Below are 14,670 nucleotides of genomic sequence, written 5' to 3' on the forward strand. Positions count from 1 at the left end.
CTGGCGGCGGCGCGGGGCAGCTCTGCAGGGCGCAGAGCCCACCCGGAGTGGCCGCGGCCCCTCTGACTTGGGTCTTTCCCAGCTGCTGTCAAGGGCGGTGACTTCGCAGTGTCCCATCCAGGCCAGCGGCGACAGAGTCACCCGAGAGCTGGTCTGTGTGTACACACGTGTTGCATGACTGCTCGGTCTCTGTGTGTACATGTTTGTTGCACGCTTGCATGGTCTGTGTGTACACACGTGTTGCACGCCTGCCTGGTCTCTGTATATACACGTGTGTTGCATGGCTGCTTGGTCTCTGTGTACATGCTTCGTGCACGCCTGCCTGGGCTGTGTGTGTACACATGTGTTGCACGCCTGCTTGGTCTCTGTGTGTGTACACCCGTGTTGCATGCCTGCCTGGTCTGTGTGTACACGCATGTTGCACGCCTGCCGGGTCTGTGTGTACACGCATGTTGCAGCCTGCCTGGGGTCTATGTACACGCATGTTGCACGCCTGCCGGGTCTGTGTGTACACACATGTTACATGCCTGCCGGGTCTCTGTGTGTGTACATGCATGTTATGCCTGCCGGGTCTAATGAGGTGGTCTAACACTGAAATGTGAGACCCAGTCCAGGGCGGCCCTGGTGCTCGCCCGGCTGCGGGAGCCCCTCCCCTCATGGGCCCCAAAGGAAGTTCTCTGTTTCCTCTCTGAATGGGCGTGTGCCCCGCTCCCCGCTCTCCGTCCAAGACAGCAGACGTGGCGAGGCCCCCACGGCAGATCAGAGCCGGAGCAGAGGGAGGGGGAGCTGGGATTCCTCCGCGCCCGGACGCCCCTCCCGGAGACCCACACAGCCTGCACAGCCCGCGTGGAAGCCTCTGGACAAAGGGGGCTTTCTGAGGGGGGCTCACCTGGCCACATGGGGCCCTGGTGCACACCTGTGCCTGGATGGGCCGATTAGGAGGTGGCCGTGGGCTGGCGGAGCCTGGCGGGTGCACGATGTCTCGGTGTGATTCGTCCCTGGCCCTGGCCGTGGCCTCGGGACGTGGTGGCCGGGCCTGTGGGGCTGACGGGGCAGTGTGGTGTCAGGGCCAGCCGGGGCCCGCGCTCCCCATTGCTGGCCTGGAAGGGGCAGGGCGCCTGGGAGCCACAGTGCAGCCCCACAGAGAGGCCGGGCGAGGGCAGGATCTTCCGGAAGCTTCCTGGGCCGAGTGTTGGCCCAGTCTTCTGTGGTTGTAGGAAATCCACCTTGTCTTTAAGCCGGCCTTTGTGAGGTGAGCGGGAAGTTGGTGGCACGGGCCCAGGATCGCCCAAGGCCACAGACAGACACATCACCAGCGGCTGCAGTGCAGGGCCCGACCCCCTGTGCGCACAGGACAGGCGTTCAGATCTTTCTGGAAGCACCAGCGGGCTCCAAGGCAAATTCGAATGTTTATTTTCATCTACTTGATGTGCAGAGCAGGAGAGAGGCGGGGAGAGAGAGAGAGAGAGAGAGAGGGAGAGAGAGAGGGAGAGAGAGAGAGAGTCTTCCATCCGCTGGGCTAGGCGGGGGCCAGGGACCAGGAGCTCCATCTGGGTCTCTCACGTGGGGGGGGGGCCCAAGCACCTGAGCCTCCGCCTGCCGCCTTCCCGGTTGCGTCAGCAGGAAGCTGGATCGGAAGTGGAGGAGCCAGGACTTGAACCTGCACTCTGACATGGGGGGGGTGCCCCCTGCTGTGCTGGCCGGCACTCAAAGGCGTATTGAAAAGGGGTGGGTGGGACTTTCTCAGAGGGAGGGGCACCCCGTCTCTTCCCATGCAGGCCCTGTTCTTGGCAGTGTGCAACGGTAGCTCCCGGGACCCCAGGCCGCCCCCACCCCCAGACAGCTACCACTCCCCTCGCCCGGACCCCAGGGCCGTCCACCCTCTGAGATGGCCCCCACTCCTCCCCGGGGGTTCCCAGAGCCGCCCACCCTCTGAGACGGCCACCATCCCCCCCCCCGGACCCCAGGGCCGTCCACCCTCTGAGATGGCCCCCACTCCTCCCTGAGGATCCCAGAGCCGCCCACCCTCTGAGACGGCCCCCACTCCTCCCCAAGGATCCCAGAGCCGGCCATGCTCTGAGACGGCCAGCACTCCTTCCCCGGGATCCCAGGCCGCCCCCCACCCCCAGATGGCTCCCACTCCTCCCCGGGATCCCAGGTCAGGAAGCCAAGGCCCAGGGCTGGGGTGCAGGGCGGGAGCTGGACTTGAATCCGGACCGTGTGCTTTGGCGGTGCTGACCCCAGCCGCCCGTGGAGGGAGGGGTCGCGGGCCCTGAGTGATGAGACAGCTGGGGAGGCTCACACGAACTTCCGGTCCTTTCTCGTCCCTCCCTCCCGCCCTTCTTTCCTGTCTCTCTTCCCCTTTCTAAAGTCCATGCCGGCTCAGTCCCGGGATGGGGGGGGGGGGTGCTCACGGAGCAAACACACGTGGCAGGGACCGGGGGTCCCAGCAGGGCGGGGCCTCTCTTGGAGACAGGGGTCGTGGTCACGCCGGCGCCAGCCAGCACTCGCTGCTGCTCCAGCCGGGGGCCTGGGGACCCTGGGGACCCCGGGGTGTGGGTCGGGCAGTGGGGTGGGGCTGGGGGCAGCCCTTGCAGAGAGGAGCCGTGCTTGCTGGCGTCTGAGGAGCTGGGAGTTCCCTCAGCGCTGGGGCCGCTGGCCCGAGCGATGGGGGCGGCACGGGGCTCGTCGTCTCGCGGGTGCTTCGTGCCTGGACAGGGGCCCTCCAGGGACCCCGGCCGGTGACCACAGCATCCTTCCCGCCCGTGGCCGGGGCTCCGGCGTTGCTCCCGCGCGCCCCCGTGTGGCCGCAGACGGCAGCGCCACTTCGTGGGTGGGGCGGGTTTAGTCGGAGGGAGGGAGAGGGGAGGGGCACGTTTGGAGCCTAAGACGTGAGTGACATGTGTTTTGCTCCGGCGGGAGGACTGTGACTCCAAGGGACAGAGGATCACGGGAGCCGGGCCCCTGGGCAGGCTGGCACTGCCCTGGCTCTTAGGGAACGCCCCTAAGCCGACCGCAGAGGGGCTGGAGGTGGGGGTCATTGAGCAAGGCGCCCCTCCCCCATCCTCCACCGGGACCTCTAACCTGGAGCCCAGCGGGCGTCACACGGCCTTGGCCAGCAGAAGCGCGACCCCCAGCATTCCCATCACCGGGGGCGGCCAGCTGCTCGGAGTGGACCCTGTGGAAAGTGGGGAGAGCCAGTGAGGGAGGTGGGCCCCTGCTGACCCCACCCTGCTCCTGCGGCCTGCCCCTCTCCAGCCAGGCCCCTGCCCGTGTCAGCGTCCAGGTGACCTCTGCCGGGAGGCGGGTCAGGCTGGGAGTGAGGGGGGTGTGCACGTGTGTGTGCACGGGTGTGCATGGAAGGCTCCAGACAGGAACCCCGTGGCAGGTGGCCGCACTGCAGGGCCAGGAGGGGGCCGCACAGAGCCGGCCATGGGCAAACCACTGCTTCCCCCTCGAACCCTGGGCACTGCGAGAGCGAGGCAGCTGACCCCTCCCACACCAGCTGAGGGGAAGGCGGGGCTGGGGCGGGGAAGGCGGGGCTGGGGCGGGCAGGCGCAGGCACAGGCGCCCAGCAGGGCGTCGGCCAGGACGGCTCACCGGAGCGGAGCAGGGGCCGCAGCACGCCCGGGTGCCCGTCGTTGGCCTCGGGCTCGATGTCCAGCAGCTGGCACATGAGCTCATACACATGCACGCTCTCGAAGGGCTCGGCCTCCAGCCCCGCCCTGAAGCTGGGGCCCACGGCGCGGAAGATGGTCTTCATGTCCATGTCCTCGTTGTCGAAGCCGTGCTCCCCGTTGTTGAACTGGACGCTGTATCTCTGCCGGGCAAAGGCGGGGCTCCTGGGTCCCCGCCGCGGGCACCCCCACCCCTCCCACTCCACCGACGCTTGCGTGGCACGTGGAGGCACAGGCTGCGTGAACGCGCCGCGAGGACGGTGGCGCTAGCAGCCCTTGCACACACACGTGCACATGCACACACACTCAGCAGTCGCCCTGCACACGTGCCCGTGCCCACGGCGCCTCTGCACACGGGCCGCTGTCGCACAGGCGTGGCTGCGTCCCTGGGGTGGCCGGCACCCCTCAACCTGGGGACCAGCTGGGGCAGGGGCCTCACCCCGTGGATGACGTAGCCGGGGTCGCTGTACATGAGCAGGGGCGTGATCCTGGGGTGGCCGGCGTAGCGGAAGGCCCTGGGGAAGTCCTCCTTCCTGTACACGTGCAGCCGGGGGTGGGCGTGCTGCAGGGCGGCCAGCACCTGCTCCAGCCGGCCCTCCTTGGGCAGCAGCATCCCGTTGGGGCCGTAGTCCAGGAGCTCGAACTCGACGTCCTGGAAGGTGAAGTCTGGGATCTTGTGGAGCTCCACCAGGTCGCTGGCCGCCTTCTGCACGGTCCTCATGCCGTGGTCGGACGTGATGATGAGGTTCAGGCTGGCCGAGAGGTTGTGGCGCTCGATGCTGTCCCGGAGGTAGCCCACGGTCCTGTCCACTTGCGCCACCATCTGCTTCCTCTGCGGGGACTCGGGGCCGTACCTGTGGCCCGTGGAGTCCGGCTCCCCGAAGTACAGCGTGACCAGGTGCAGGTCCTCCCGGGTGAGCCAGGCCATCACGGTGTCCACGTTTGCCCTCCACTCGCTCTCGTTCCCGTAGTCATGCAGCACACCTTCCTTGCGGCTCAGCGTCGGGGCCATCCCTTGGTAGGTGACGTTCCCGCCGGGGTAGAAGAAGGAGCCGGTCCGCAAGCCCTGTGGGCAGGGGGCGGGGCAGCGCTGCAGCCTGGGGGACCGACGCCCTCCTGCCCTCCCCGTCCTGCGGCTGCTCCCCTGGGGGCCCCTGGGTGGGGGCGTTACCTGCCTCTGGGCTGACGCCCTCCCCGTCCTGCGGCTGCTCCCCTGGGGGCCCCTGGGCGGGGGCGTTACCTGCCTCTGGGCCGTGATCCAGATGGGCAGGCTGCCGTTGTCCCACCACCTCTGGACGCCCAGCGTGGCGTGGTAGGGCAGCTTCACCTTGCTACTGGTGTTGTAGAACATGTTGTGCACCACGCCGTGGTTCTCCACGTATTTGCCTGTGGGAGAAGCGCGGAGGGGGGATGCACCGGGCTCCGGTGGCGATGGTGGGCGGCAAGCAGGGGTGCAGGGGCCGGGGGGGGGTCTGGACTGCTCCCACCCAGTGGGAGCCCGCCCCTGCGCGTGGACTTTGAGTCCTGCAGCCCCATGCCCATGACACAGACGTGCACCCGGGGACCTCAGCTGCAGCCAAAGGTGGGAGAGCCCCAGCTGGGTCCCGGGAGGCAGCGCCCATGTGACCCCAGCCCAGCCCCCGAGGAATCCCAGGCTGGGGTTTGGGTCGACCCAGCGGTGATGCATGGGGTATTGGAGAGCTGACTTTTGCTTTTGCTTTGCTTTGCTTTTTTTCTTTCCCTCCCCTCCCCTCCCCTCCCCTCCCCTCCCCTCCCCTCCCCTCCCCTCCCCTCCCCTCCCCTCCCCTCCCCTCCCTCTGTCTCTCTCTCTCTCTTTCTTTCTTTCTTGATTTATTTGAAAGACAGAGTAGAGACAGAGAGAGAGATCTTCTGTCCTCTGGATCACTCCCCAAATGGCCTCAATGGCCAGGACTGGGCCAATCCACAGTCAGGAGCTCCGTCCAGGTCTCCCGTGTGGGCGCAAGGCCCGAGCACTTGGACCATCCTCCGTTGCTTTCCCAGGCCATAGCAGAGAGCTGGATCAGAAGTGGAGCAGCCGGGACTCAAACTGGCCCCTATATGGGATGTTGGCACTGTAGGAGGCGGCTTCACCCCCTGAGCCACAGCACTGGCCTGAGGGGGACGGGGTGGGGGCAGAGCTGGGGGCAGGGACAGGCCTGGGGGTCTTTGCTCCCCACCTCCCACCACACTCCCTGCCCTGGAGCCCTGGCGGCTGCTGGGAGCACTGTTTAGGGAGCCCACTGGCCGTTTTGGACCCAGGTGCACCTGCAGTGAGGGCCCCCACAGCCATGTCCGCGACCCGTCTCCCAGGGGGCGTCCCATACCGAGGCCAGCACTCACCGGTGACCAGGGTGAAGTGGCAGGGGCTGGTGAGGGTGATGAAGGCCGGAGTCATGTACCGTGCCTTCACGCCCTCCCGCGCCATGGCGTCCAGGTGGGGGGTGTCCACGTCCTGGTCATAGTCCCAGCGGAAGCCGTCGAAGGACACGAGGAGCAGCTTGTTCCGGGGGCCAGGAGGGAGGCCCCGCCTGTGGACAGGCGCCCCGGAGCCAGGGGCCAGGAGGGCGGCCAGAACCACAGCGACCAGTACGGCCGGGCGTCGCATGCCGGGCTCTTCAGACAGACAGGTGCGTGGGCTGGCTCCTGCCCAGGAGGTGACCAAAGTCCCAGGGTCGGCCTGGCAGTCTCGGGAGGTGGCCAGGCCGCCCTGGGGCTGCGCCACCCTCGGCCCCGGCCCTCATGGGCTGGAGCTGGGGCAGGAGCTCAGAGCTCAGGACGGCAGCTGGGCCCCTCCCCAGGCCTCGGAGCTGCATGGTCCGTCCATGCCTCTCACTCAGACCCGAGACCGGTGGGACACAGGGGGCCCCGTCTCCAGCCTGCAGCTGGGGTCCTCGGGCCTGCCTGGGTGAGGGCCTCTGGGGTCGGCTGGCCTTGTCCCTGAGGGAGCCGGCCTGCACCCCTGCTGGCCTCCCTGCTGTGGGAGGGGCACCTGGGAGGCAGGGAGCCCTGTAGCCCCCCTCCTTCTCGGGGGCGGGCGTTCTCCCTGGTGGACATGCTGTGGCAGGAGGGAGGAGGGCAGCGCACAGCTCGCCCAGCCCCACCCCCACCCCGTCTCTCTCTTACCGCCACCCCCCCCCCCCCCCCCGTACCTATTAAGCAGGTTCTGTCCCGGGCAGGGTTCTAGGTTCAAAGACCTAGAAACAAAGGAAACAGGCGGCTGACTTCTGCCCCCTGGTTGGGGACACAGGCGCTACAGGACGAATAAGCAAGACCGGGGGCAGGGCGGTGGTGGGGGAGCCGGGCAGCGGGGGGCGGGCTCAACGGCAGCAGCTGATTCAGTGTTTTTTTTTTTTTTTAAGGCTCCTCTTGCAGGTGGAGTGTGGCCTACAGGAGGGCGGGTGGACGTGGGTGGAGCCAACACTGCCCGTGTCCGAGCAGGACGTGCATGGTGGCCGCGGGGCGTGGGGTGGCTTCCGCAGGCTTTGCCGAGGGCAGGTGCCACTGCGCTGTCTGGGGACGCGGGGAGAGACCTGCGTGGCCCCGTGGACGTCCCGAGCCACAGGCCTGCCACATCCTGCTCGGCCTCAGCTTCGTGAATCCCACCAGTCCTGCTTGGCCAGCGTCCCGAGCCCTCCCTCTGTGCCCGTCACCTGCCCTGAAGGCCGGCCGGCCAGGAAGGGCCCAGCACGCACACGGCCCGGCCCCCTCCCTGGGGACCCAGGGATGCCACGGGAAGCCAGTGCTCATGGGAGCTGCAGGCCGAGGGAGAGGAGGTGGGGGCTTCATGCTCATCAGGGTGGGGGTCTCGGAGAATCTGATGGACTGAGGCTGGAGGCCCGGGCCAGAAGCCAGGGCAGGAAGGCTGCAGGCCGGGGGTCACACAGGGAGGTGATGAGGCGGAGGGGAGGGGTCAGGCTTGGGGCTGGGAGATGTGCAGGGGTCAGCTGGGGCCTGTGGGTCATGGTGGGAGAGGGGCCTGGGTTTGATGCGGGGTCTTATCTTCTTCCATGGCAACATGGCTGCCAAGGAGAAAGACTACATCTCCCAGCATCCCATGCAGTGAGCCATGGCCATGTGACCGTATGTGGCCAATGGGACAAAAGCTGCATGTCCGTGACAGCCCAGTGCCTCTTCCTGGAGCTAGTTTGATGCCTCTTCTCCAGAGTCTTCCTCCATCTGATGCCTGGCGCTCCTGGGCTCCGCAGGTGTGGGCAGAAGCAGCTGGACCCTGAGGGCGTCCTGGACGGCTCAGCTGCAGCCACTCCCAGGGAGGAGACACGTCTGTCTTGATCCAGTTCCTGATTGGGCTTCTGTCTCTGGGGCCAGGTCTGCAGGCGGGCGGTTCCCTGGCTGTGTCCCTCCGCCTGCACGGCCAGCATCCCACGTGGGCGCCGGTTCTAGTCCCGGCTGCTCCACTTCTGATCCGGCTCCCTGCTAATGCGCCTGGGAAAGCAGTGGAAGACGCCCGAGTGCTTGGGCCCCTGCACCCACCTGGGAGACTCGGGTGAAGCTCCCGGCTCCTGACTTCAGCCTGGCCCAGCCCAGGCTGTTGCGGCCATTTGGGGAGTGAACCAGCGGATGGAAGACCTCGATGTCTCTCCTCTCTCTGTGTAACGCTGAGGTTCAAAATAAATAAGTCTTGAAATAAAACAGTGCTGGGGGCCAGTGCTGCGGCTCACTAGGCTAATCCTCTGCCTGTGGCGCCGGCACCCCGAGTTCTAGTCCCGGTTGCTCCTCTTCCAGGCCAGCTCTCTGCTGTGGCCCGGGAGTGCAGTGGAGGATGGCCCAAGTGCTTGGGCCCTGCACCCCATGGAGACCAGGAGGAGGCACCTGGCTCCTGAAGTCGGATCGGCGCAGCACTGGCTGTAACGGTCACTGGGGGGGTGAACCAACGGAAGGAACCTTTCTCTCTGTCTCTCTCACTGTCTAACTCTCTCTGCCAAAAAAAAAAAAAAAAAAAAAGAAATAAAACAGTGCTGATGTGGGTACCTGCCTCTCTCCCTTCCTCCCTCTCTCTCCCTCTCTCTCTCTCCCTCCTTCTCTCTCTCTCTCTCTCTCTCTCTGGTTACTATGGAGGTCCTAGCAGTTACTTGGTGTTACAGCCGGGGGTCGCTGTGGGGGACGGGGGCTGACCCAGCTCCAGTGTGCTCCCCAGGACCCTCAAGCCCCGCGCTGGGCCGGCATCGCCCACGACGGCAAGCATCCCACCGGCTCAGTTTAGCAAAGCTCCCGCGTGCTCCCCTCTGCACCTGTCGGCTCTCTCGCCCCCGCTCCTCCGGCAGGAGCCCCCCACCTGGCTGCCTCCTCTTGGTAGCTCTCTGTCCCGAGTCCCCTCCTCCGTGGCGCCAAGTTCCATTCCTTGTGGGAGTCAGGCTGAGCCCCACCTCTTAGCCCACGGGGGCCGCGGCTGTCTGAGCCCAGTCCCCTGTCCCCGAGGAGGGGAGCAGCCACGGCTGCCCTCGCAGTGGGTGCCGCCTTCCTCAGGCTGGGTTAGCTTTTAAGTTCCCTTTCAGTAGCTGAGTGGTGGGAAACGGTATCTCGGAGAACGAAGGCAGAGGAACTGGGAGATGGTCCGTGTCAAGTTTATTTTTTGTTTAATTGAAATTTTACTTATTTATTTGAAAGTGAGTGGGGGGGTGGTGCTGGCAGAGAACCAGCCGCTGGTTCACTCCCCAGATGGCAGCAGTGGCCAGGGCTGAACCAGACTGCAGCCCGGAGCTGGGAACTGGGTCAGGACCTCCCACACGGTGGCAGGGACCCGGACACCTGAGCCATCACCTGGTGCTCCCCAGGGCTCTGAGGCGGGAGCTGGAGTGGACGTCACCCCGGCACGCACCTGGGCACGCAGGTGTGACCCCGGCACGCACCTGGGCACGCAGATGGGAAGCAGGCAGCAGCCCCCACCCCAACCTGGGTGTGTACTCCTGACTCTGCCCCTTGGCCACAGGGGACGCACAGGCCCCAAGTTCACCGGATGGGGCTCTGGGGGCAGCAAGGGGCCTCAGGAGTGCTCGCCTCCCTCCCTCCCTCTCTGAGGGCACTTGGCGGGCTGGGCGGGACCCTCTCTGTAGGGGGAGCCGCCGCCGGCCCCCCACCCCCCAGATCCCAGGAGCTGCTTGGTCACTCGTCAGCTGGTGCCTCGGGGCCGCACCTCTCGCTGTTGTCTTTGCTGAACTCTGCCTCCCGTGTGGACTCCCGGGCACCTGGCCCGCTGGCCTGGAACTCTCCGGAAGGGCTTGTCCTGGGGATGTGGACGAACAGGCTTCCTCTGTGGCTGTCCCCGTGGCTGCCTCCGTGGCTGCCCCTGTTGGGCGGCTGGGGAGAGCGGCTGCACCCGTCCAGGGGCCTGGGCTGCGGGCGGCGTCTGGGTCTCCTGTCCCCTCCATCAGCCCCTGGTGGGCGGGGTGGGTCCTTCTGGAACCGCGTGGCCCCACAGGGAGACGCACAGGCGTCCTGCCCTCATGGGATCTTCCCTTACAGCCTGGTGTCTGTCGTGGCCTGGTACGGAGAAGGGGACAGCGGTGCACCAGATAAGGGGCTACCTTTGGCCACGCCGGGCTGATAAGGAAATGGCAGTTTGTGCGGGCCAGGCGGCTCCTCGCTCATCCCCAGCTGGGGACACATCGCCTGGGAGGGGCTGGCTCTGTGGGCCGTCCCTGGAAGGAAGCCCCCTTCACGGGTCCCACGGCCACCCTCGGCTCTATCCCACCCTCCTGGGGCTGAGCTGAGCTGCACTGCAGGTCGCCCGGAGCTATGGGGGCCGGTGTGGGGGTCGCAACCCAGCGGGAACATTGCGGCCTTGTGCTGTCGTGCTGGGCGTGGCTCCCATGCGTGGACGACTTGGGGGGCTCCTGGCTCAGCTTCTTTGTCTCTGGAGCCGCCCCCTCCCACTGGCGTTTATGTGCACCTGCGTGGACAGGAAGGCAGACGCGTGCCTGCTTCCCGCTCTGCATAGGGCCGACATGCGGAGGGACTAGGCCAGCTCAGGGCCCACGGCACCGTGGAGACCGCGGGGCGGGCGTCAGAGGGGTGCCGCGGCTGTGCCTGGAACGGGTGCTGTCTCTGGGCTCGGCTGCGGGGACCTGGGGCCTCTGGCGGGAGGAGACAGTGCTCTGCCGGGTGGAGCCGCTGTTTTTGCCGGCCGCGCCTAACCTGAGATGGGCACAGATAAGATGGCGCCAAGTCATCAAGTCCCCTGGGGCTCAGGGGCCGCTCAGCACCGGGCAGCAGCCTGCTTCTCCGTGTCCTGGTGGTTTCAGGGCCTTGGGCGGCGGCCTCTCCCACTGCTGGCCCACTGGGGGCGGGGCGGGCAGGGGGCAGGGCCACAGCCCAGAATAGGACTGGGTGAGGGTGTCTGGCGGGGTCCTCGAGGGTCCTGGGGGTGAGGGCAGCCCTGCCCAGAGGCCTCCCCGTGCACCTGTCGCGCATGGGGCTGGAGCCAGGGCCCACGAGGCCAGGGTGACCTCTCTCGAGCTCAGACTGCCCATCTAGTGGCTGAAAATCACGCACATTGGGAGCAGAGGCCAAGGCCCCAGGGGGCTCCCGGGGATGGAATCCAGGTGTGGGCAGGGCTGGCCCCAGGGGGCTCCCAGGGATGGAATCCAGGTGTGGGCGGGGCGGCCCTGGGGGGCTCAGGGGGACGGGCGGCTTCCTCGTCTTTTCCAAATTCTGGAGGCTGTTGTGGCCATCGGCAAGGCTGTGACCTCTGACCCTGCCCCCCCTTACAAAGATGCTTGGGCTATACGGGGTCCACCTGGAACACGAGGGCCACCTCCCCTCTGCCGTGGGAGGTGCCATAGCCACAGGCTCTGGGGGTGAGGGCGTGGACATCCGGGGGCAGGGTTCTGCCCCCCACAGAGGGGCGTGGGGGGTGCCGGACCCCCGCCGAGCGTCTCTGCTGTACTCAGACCCAGCGCAGTGGTGAAGAGAGGGAAAAAGCCCGAGACAGGTGGCGCCCAGCGTCCTGGACCAGGCAGGGGCCCCACTCAGGTGCGCAGACCCCCAGAGGAGAGCCCACGGGCCCCTGGGCACCCGCGTCCCCAAAACAGAGGGGCAGGAGCTGATTCCGCGAGCATCAATGGTCTCTTGGCCAGGGCCCCGTGTGGGCAGGGCTGTGGGAGCCATGGGGGACACCCACGAGGCAGGTCCAGCGGCCACAGCCCAGGCCACCTCCTTCCACTGGCCTTGTCCGCCCAGGACCCGTGCAGAAGTGGCGGTCCCTCGGCTGGCCGCTGTGAGGTGGTGACATTTCCGGCCCCGCCAGGCCATGTGGGTTTCCCCGACGCGGCTCAGGAGGGGAATCCTCCGCACTTCCTCTGTGCTGTCCCAAGTGGAGGGGGGCCCTGGTGGGTCTCTTTGGGTTTCCAGCAAAGCTGGGTTTTGTCTTTTCTGCCCCTTTAAATCTGCTTCCAGGTTTTGCGCCCTTTGGGCACTTCAGCCAGCGGCAGCCGCTGCTGCTGTTTTGGGTATTTGTCTCGGCTTTGGCCAGAGGTGCCTCCCGTGTCACAGACCTGGGCGGCAGCGACGGCGCCTGCAGAGAAGCAGCTCCTTTGAGGGGCTGGGCTGGGCCCTGTGGAAACTGGCCATGCCTAGGCAGCTCCTGGGGGTGCCCAGAGCCCCTGCTAGAAGGGAAGAAATCCCACCCGGAGGAGCCCCGGCCCAGGAGCTCCCGGCGTTGGCAGGCTCTCACACGTCCACCAGGTGGCGCTGTCCAGCCGTAAATCCCGCAGCTTTGCACCTGGGCAGTGCTGGGGGCTCAGGCCAAGCTGGAGGGGTAAGGAGGGGGCTCTCTCTGTCTCCCACAGGGAGGGACCCGCACCTGTCGCCACCACCTGGAATTCACAACCCTGACATTCCCCATCACCTGCGGGGGGGGGGTCAGAGAGGAGGCACGGCCTTGGGGGTCCCAGCAGAGGCGTTGAGGGGGGGGATCCCCTCTTCCACGCAGGTCTCTGCTGACCCCACCCTCTTGGGGTGCCTGTGCCAATGTGGCCCTCGGGCCCGGGGCCCCAGGATCTGCTCCTGTCCCTGGCGTCTGAGTGCCCGGCCGCGGAGCTGGGTTGGCCGGTGTCAGGGCCTGGGTTAGGCAGCTGGACTGGGAGGTAGAGCTAGGGTGCTCCTGTCCGTACACCCTCCTCCTAGGGGCCTGGAATCCATGGGGACCCCAGCGGCTCTGCTCCTCTTTCTTCTCAGGCACGGGGGTCCCAAGAGGGGGAGGCGCTGCCTCCAGGAGCAGGGGTCCAAGCCTGGTCCGGGTATCTCCAGCGGGGACACCCCGGCCACCTGGGCAGACGAGGAGGAGGAGGGGCGCCAGCTCTCGTACCCCCGTGGCTTCTGCCGGTGCTCCTGCCTCTGCCCACCTGGAGCTGTCCCCCTGGCCATCCCCTGCCCATGGCCTCTCTCCTGCAGGTGCCAGGTGGCGCCGGTTGGAGGTGGCCAGGCCTGGGCTCCGGTCCTGCTCTGTCCCCTCCCCGGGGCCTGGCGGAGCTGGCAGATGGTGGGCTGGGAGGGGGGGCTGCCCAGCCAGACGGACCGACTGTCGGGACAGATGGCGGCCGGGCGGGGGTCCGGAGCCTGCCCATCTGCCCCGGCCCCTGTGGGACTTCTCTCATCCGCTCGGGCTGAGCTGAGATGAGGCTCAGCTCATCTGAGCTGAGTGAGTGCCCGCCGGGCACTCTCAGGGCTGGGCGTCCCCTGCTGGTGTGCATCTGGGGCCCCATGGTCTGTGCTGCCCACACTGGAGGGGCCCCTCGGGGCCTGGGGTGCCTGTGCTGAGCACCCCCCCCCCCCCGGGGAGGGGGCACAAAGAGGCCCTGGACAGAGGGAACATCAGCCTGGCTCTGAGACCGGCAGGGGATGAATTGTGAGGGTCGTAATGTGAGCAGGGTGGGCAGCGGCCGGCCCGGCCCAGTGAGAGGCCTGGGGTGGTCGGGGCTGTGTCTCAGTGGGGGGCTGTGCGCCGAGGCCTCTCCAGGCACAGCCAGGAGCTGGGGTGGGCGGCCACCTTCCGGCCATGGCGTGGCTGACAGCCTGTGGGCTGGGGTCCCCCCACCCCCAGGCACCTGTCCACGCCCCCCTCTACCTCCAGGTCCTGCTGGGGTGTGCGCGTTCTTAGACCTTGTCCGACTCCCAGGCTCGCTCCTGCAGCCGGGGGCTGTGTGGGACCCCAAGGCTGGCCACCTTGCCGTCCCCTCTCAGGGGCTCTGGGCCCTCCCTCCAAGCCGGTCCCTGAGGCCCCGCCTTCCTCCCCTACCGCCCGCCTCTGCTCCTCGTGGCTGCCCCAGCTTTGGCCCAGAGCTTCTGGGTTCCCTCAGGGACTCCCAGGGCATCCCTGGTCCTGTGGGTGTTACCTGGGGCCCTTGCTCAGCTCTGCCTCAGGCCCTGGGCTCCTGGAGCCTCCCCTGGCCCGGCTCTCCCACCCAGAGAAACCCTGGTGAGTCTGGAAGCCCAGGGTGGGGGCTTTGCATTCTCATGGAAGGGGCCCAGGGCCCCTCGGGTCCAGAGCAGTCTGTGGCATCCACCCCCTGGGGACAGTTTGGGGACACTGCTGTGGGTGTGACCACGCGTGGTGGTAACCCGCGCCTCCATTTCACAGTGGGGACCGGAGTGGTCCAGGGTCCCACACGGCCCCTGCACCAGGGCTGGCTCCTGACCCAGGTCTGTGCAGCTCCCAGGCCAGGGGTGGCTCCTGGGTGCTGCCTGGGACCTGGGGGACCCAGAGAGACCCAGGGAGAGGCCCTGCACCCGCGGCCTGCAGCTCTGAGCTCCCCCAGCCTGCCCACGTCCCTGGCGCCTCTGCCGGAGCCCAGTGGGGATGCGGCCGGCCCCTTGCTCGGCGAGCTGTGCAAGTCCCGGTGGACACCGTCCCCTCCACTGCTGGGACCAGAGGAGCAAGGTGGGCCCCCAGCTCCCGCACCTGGCTCTCGTCACCGTCATCACCATCCCGAGGCTGAGGACCACACACGCGTGCACA

General features: G+C 67.2%; 1 protein-coding gene across 1 annotated transcript; it reads right to left on the reverse strand.

Moving 5' to 3' along the window:
- Window positions 1-3,101: 3,101 nt before the first annotated feature.
- Window positions 3,102-6,334, reverse strand: ENPP7 (ectonucleotide pyrophosphatase/phosphodiesterase 7). Its single transcript, XM_070060892.1, has 5 exons — window positions 6,039-6,334; window positions 4,918-5,063; window positions 4,117-4,743; window positions 3,601-3,820; window positions 3,102-3,178 (listed from the first exon to the last, which is right to left on the reverse strand). Exons 1-5 carry the CDS (start codon window positions 6,301-6,303, stop codon window positions 3,102-3,104), a joined length of 1,335 nt encoding a protein of 444 aa, XP_069916993.1. The 5' UTR covers window positions 6,304-6,334.
- Between the last annotated feature and the right edge of the window lie 8,336 nt (window positions 6,335-14,670).

The sequence above is a fragment of the Oryctolagus cuniculus genome, chromosome 17 (genome assembly GCF_964237555.1).
Source record: "Oryctolagus cuniculus chromosome 17, mOryCun1.1, whole genome shotgun sequence".
Classification (NCBI taxonomy): domain Eukaryota; kingdom Metazoa; phylum Chordata; class Mammalia; order Lagomorpha; family Leporidae; genus Oryctolagus; species Oryctolagus cuniculus.

What these genes read in the sequence shown, in the direction of transcription:
- ENPP7 (XM_070060892.1), bottom strand. Translation starts at nt 6,303, where the DNA reads ATGCGACGCCCGGCCGTACTGGTCGCTGTGGTTCTGGCCGCCCTCCTG. An exon ending in CCACTTCACCCTGGTCACCG is followed by an intron (nt 5,064 to 6,038) that starts GTGAGTGCTGGC and finishes CTTCTCCCACAG; the next exon opens with GCAAATACGTGGAGAACCAC. An exon ending in GGATCACGGCCCAGAGGCAG is followed by an intron (nt 4,744 to 4,917) that starts GTAACGCCCCCG and finishes CCCTGCCCACAG; the next exon opens with GGCTTGCGGACCGGCTCCTT.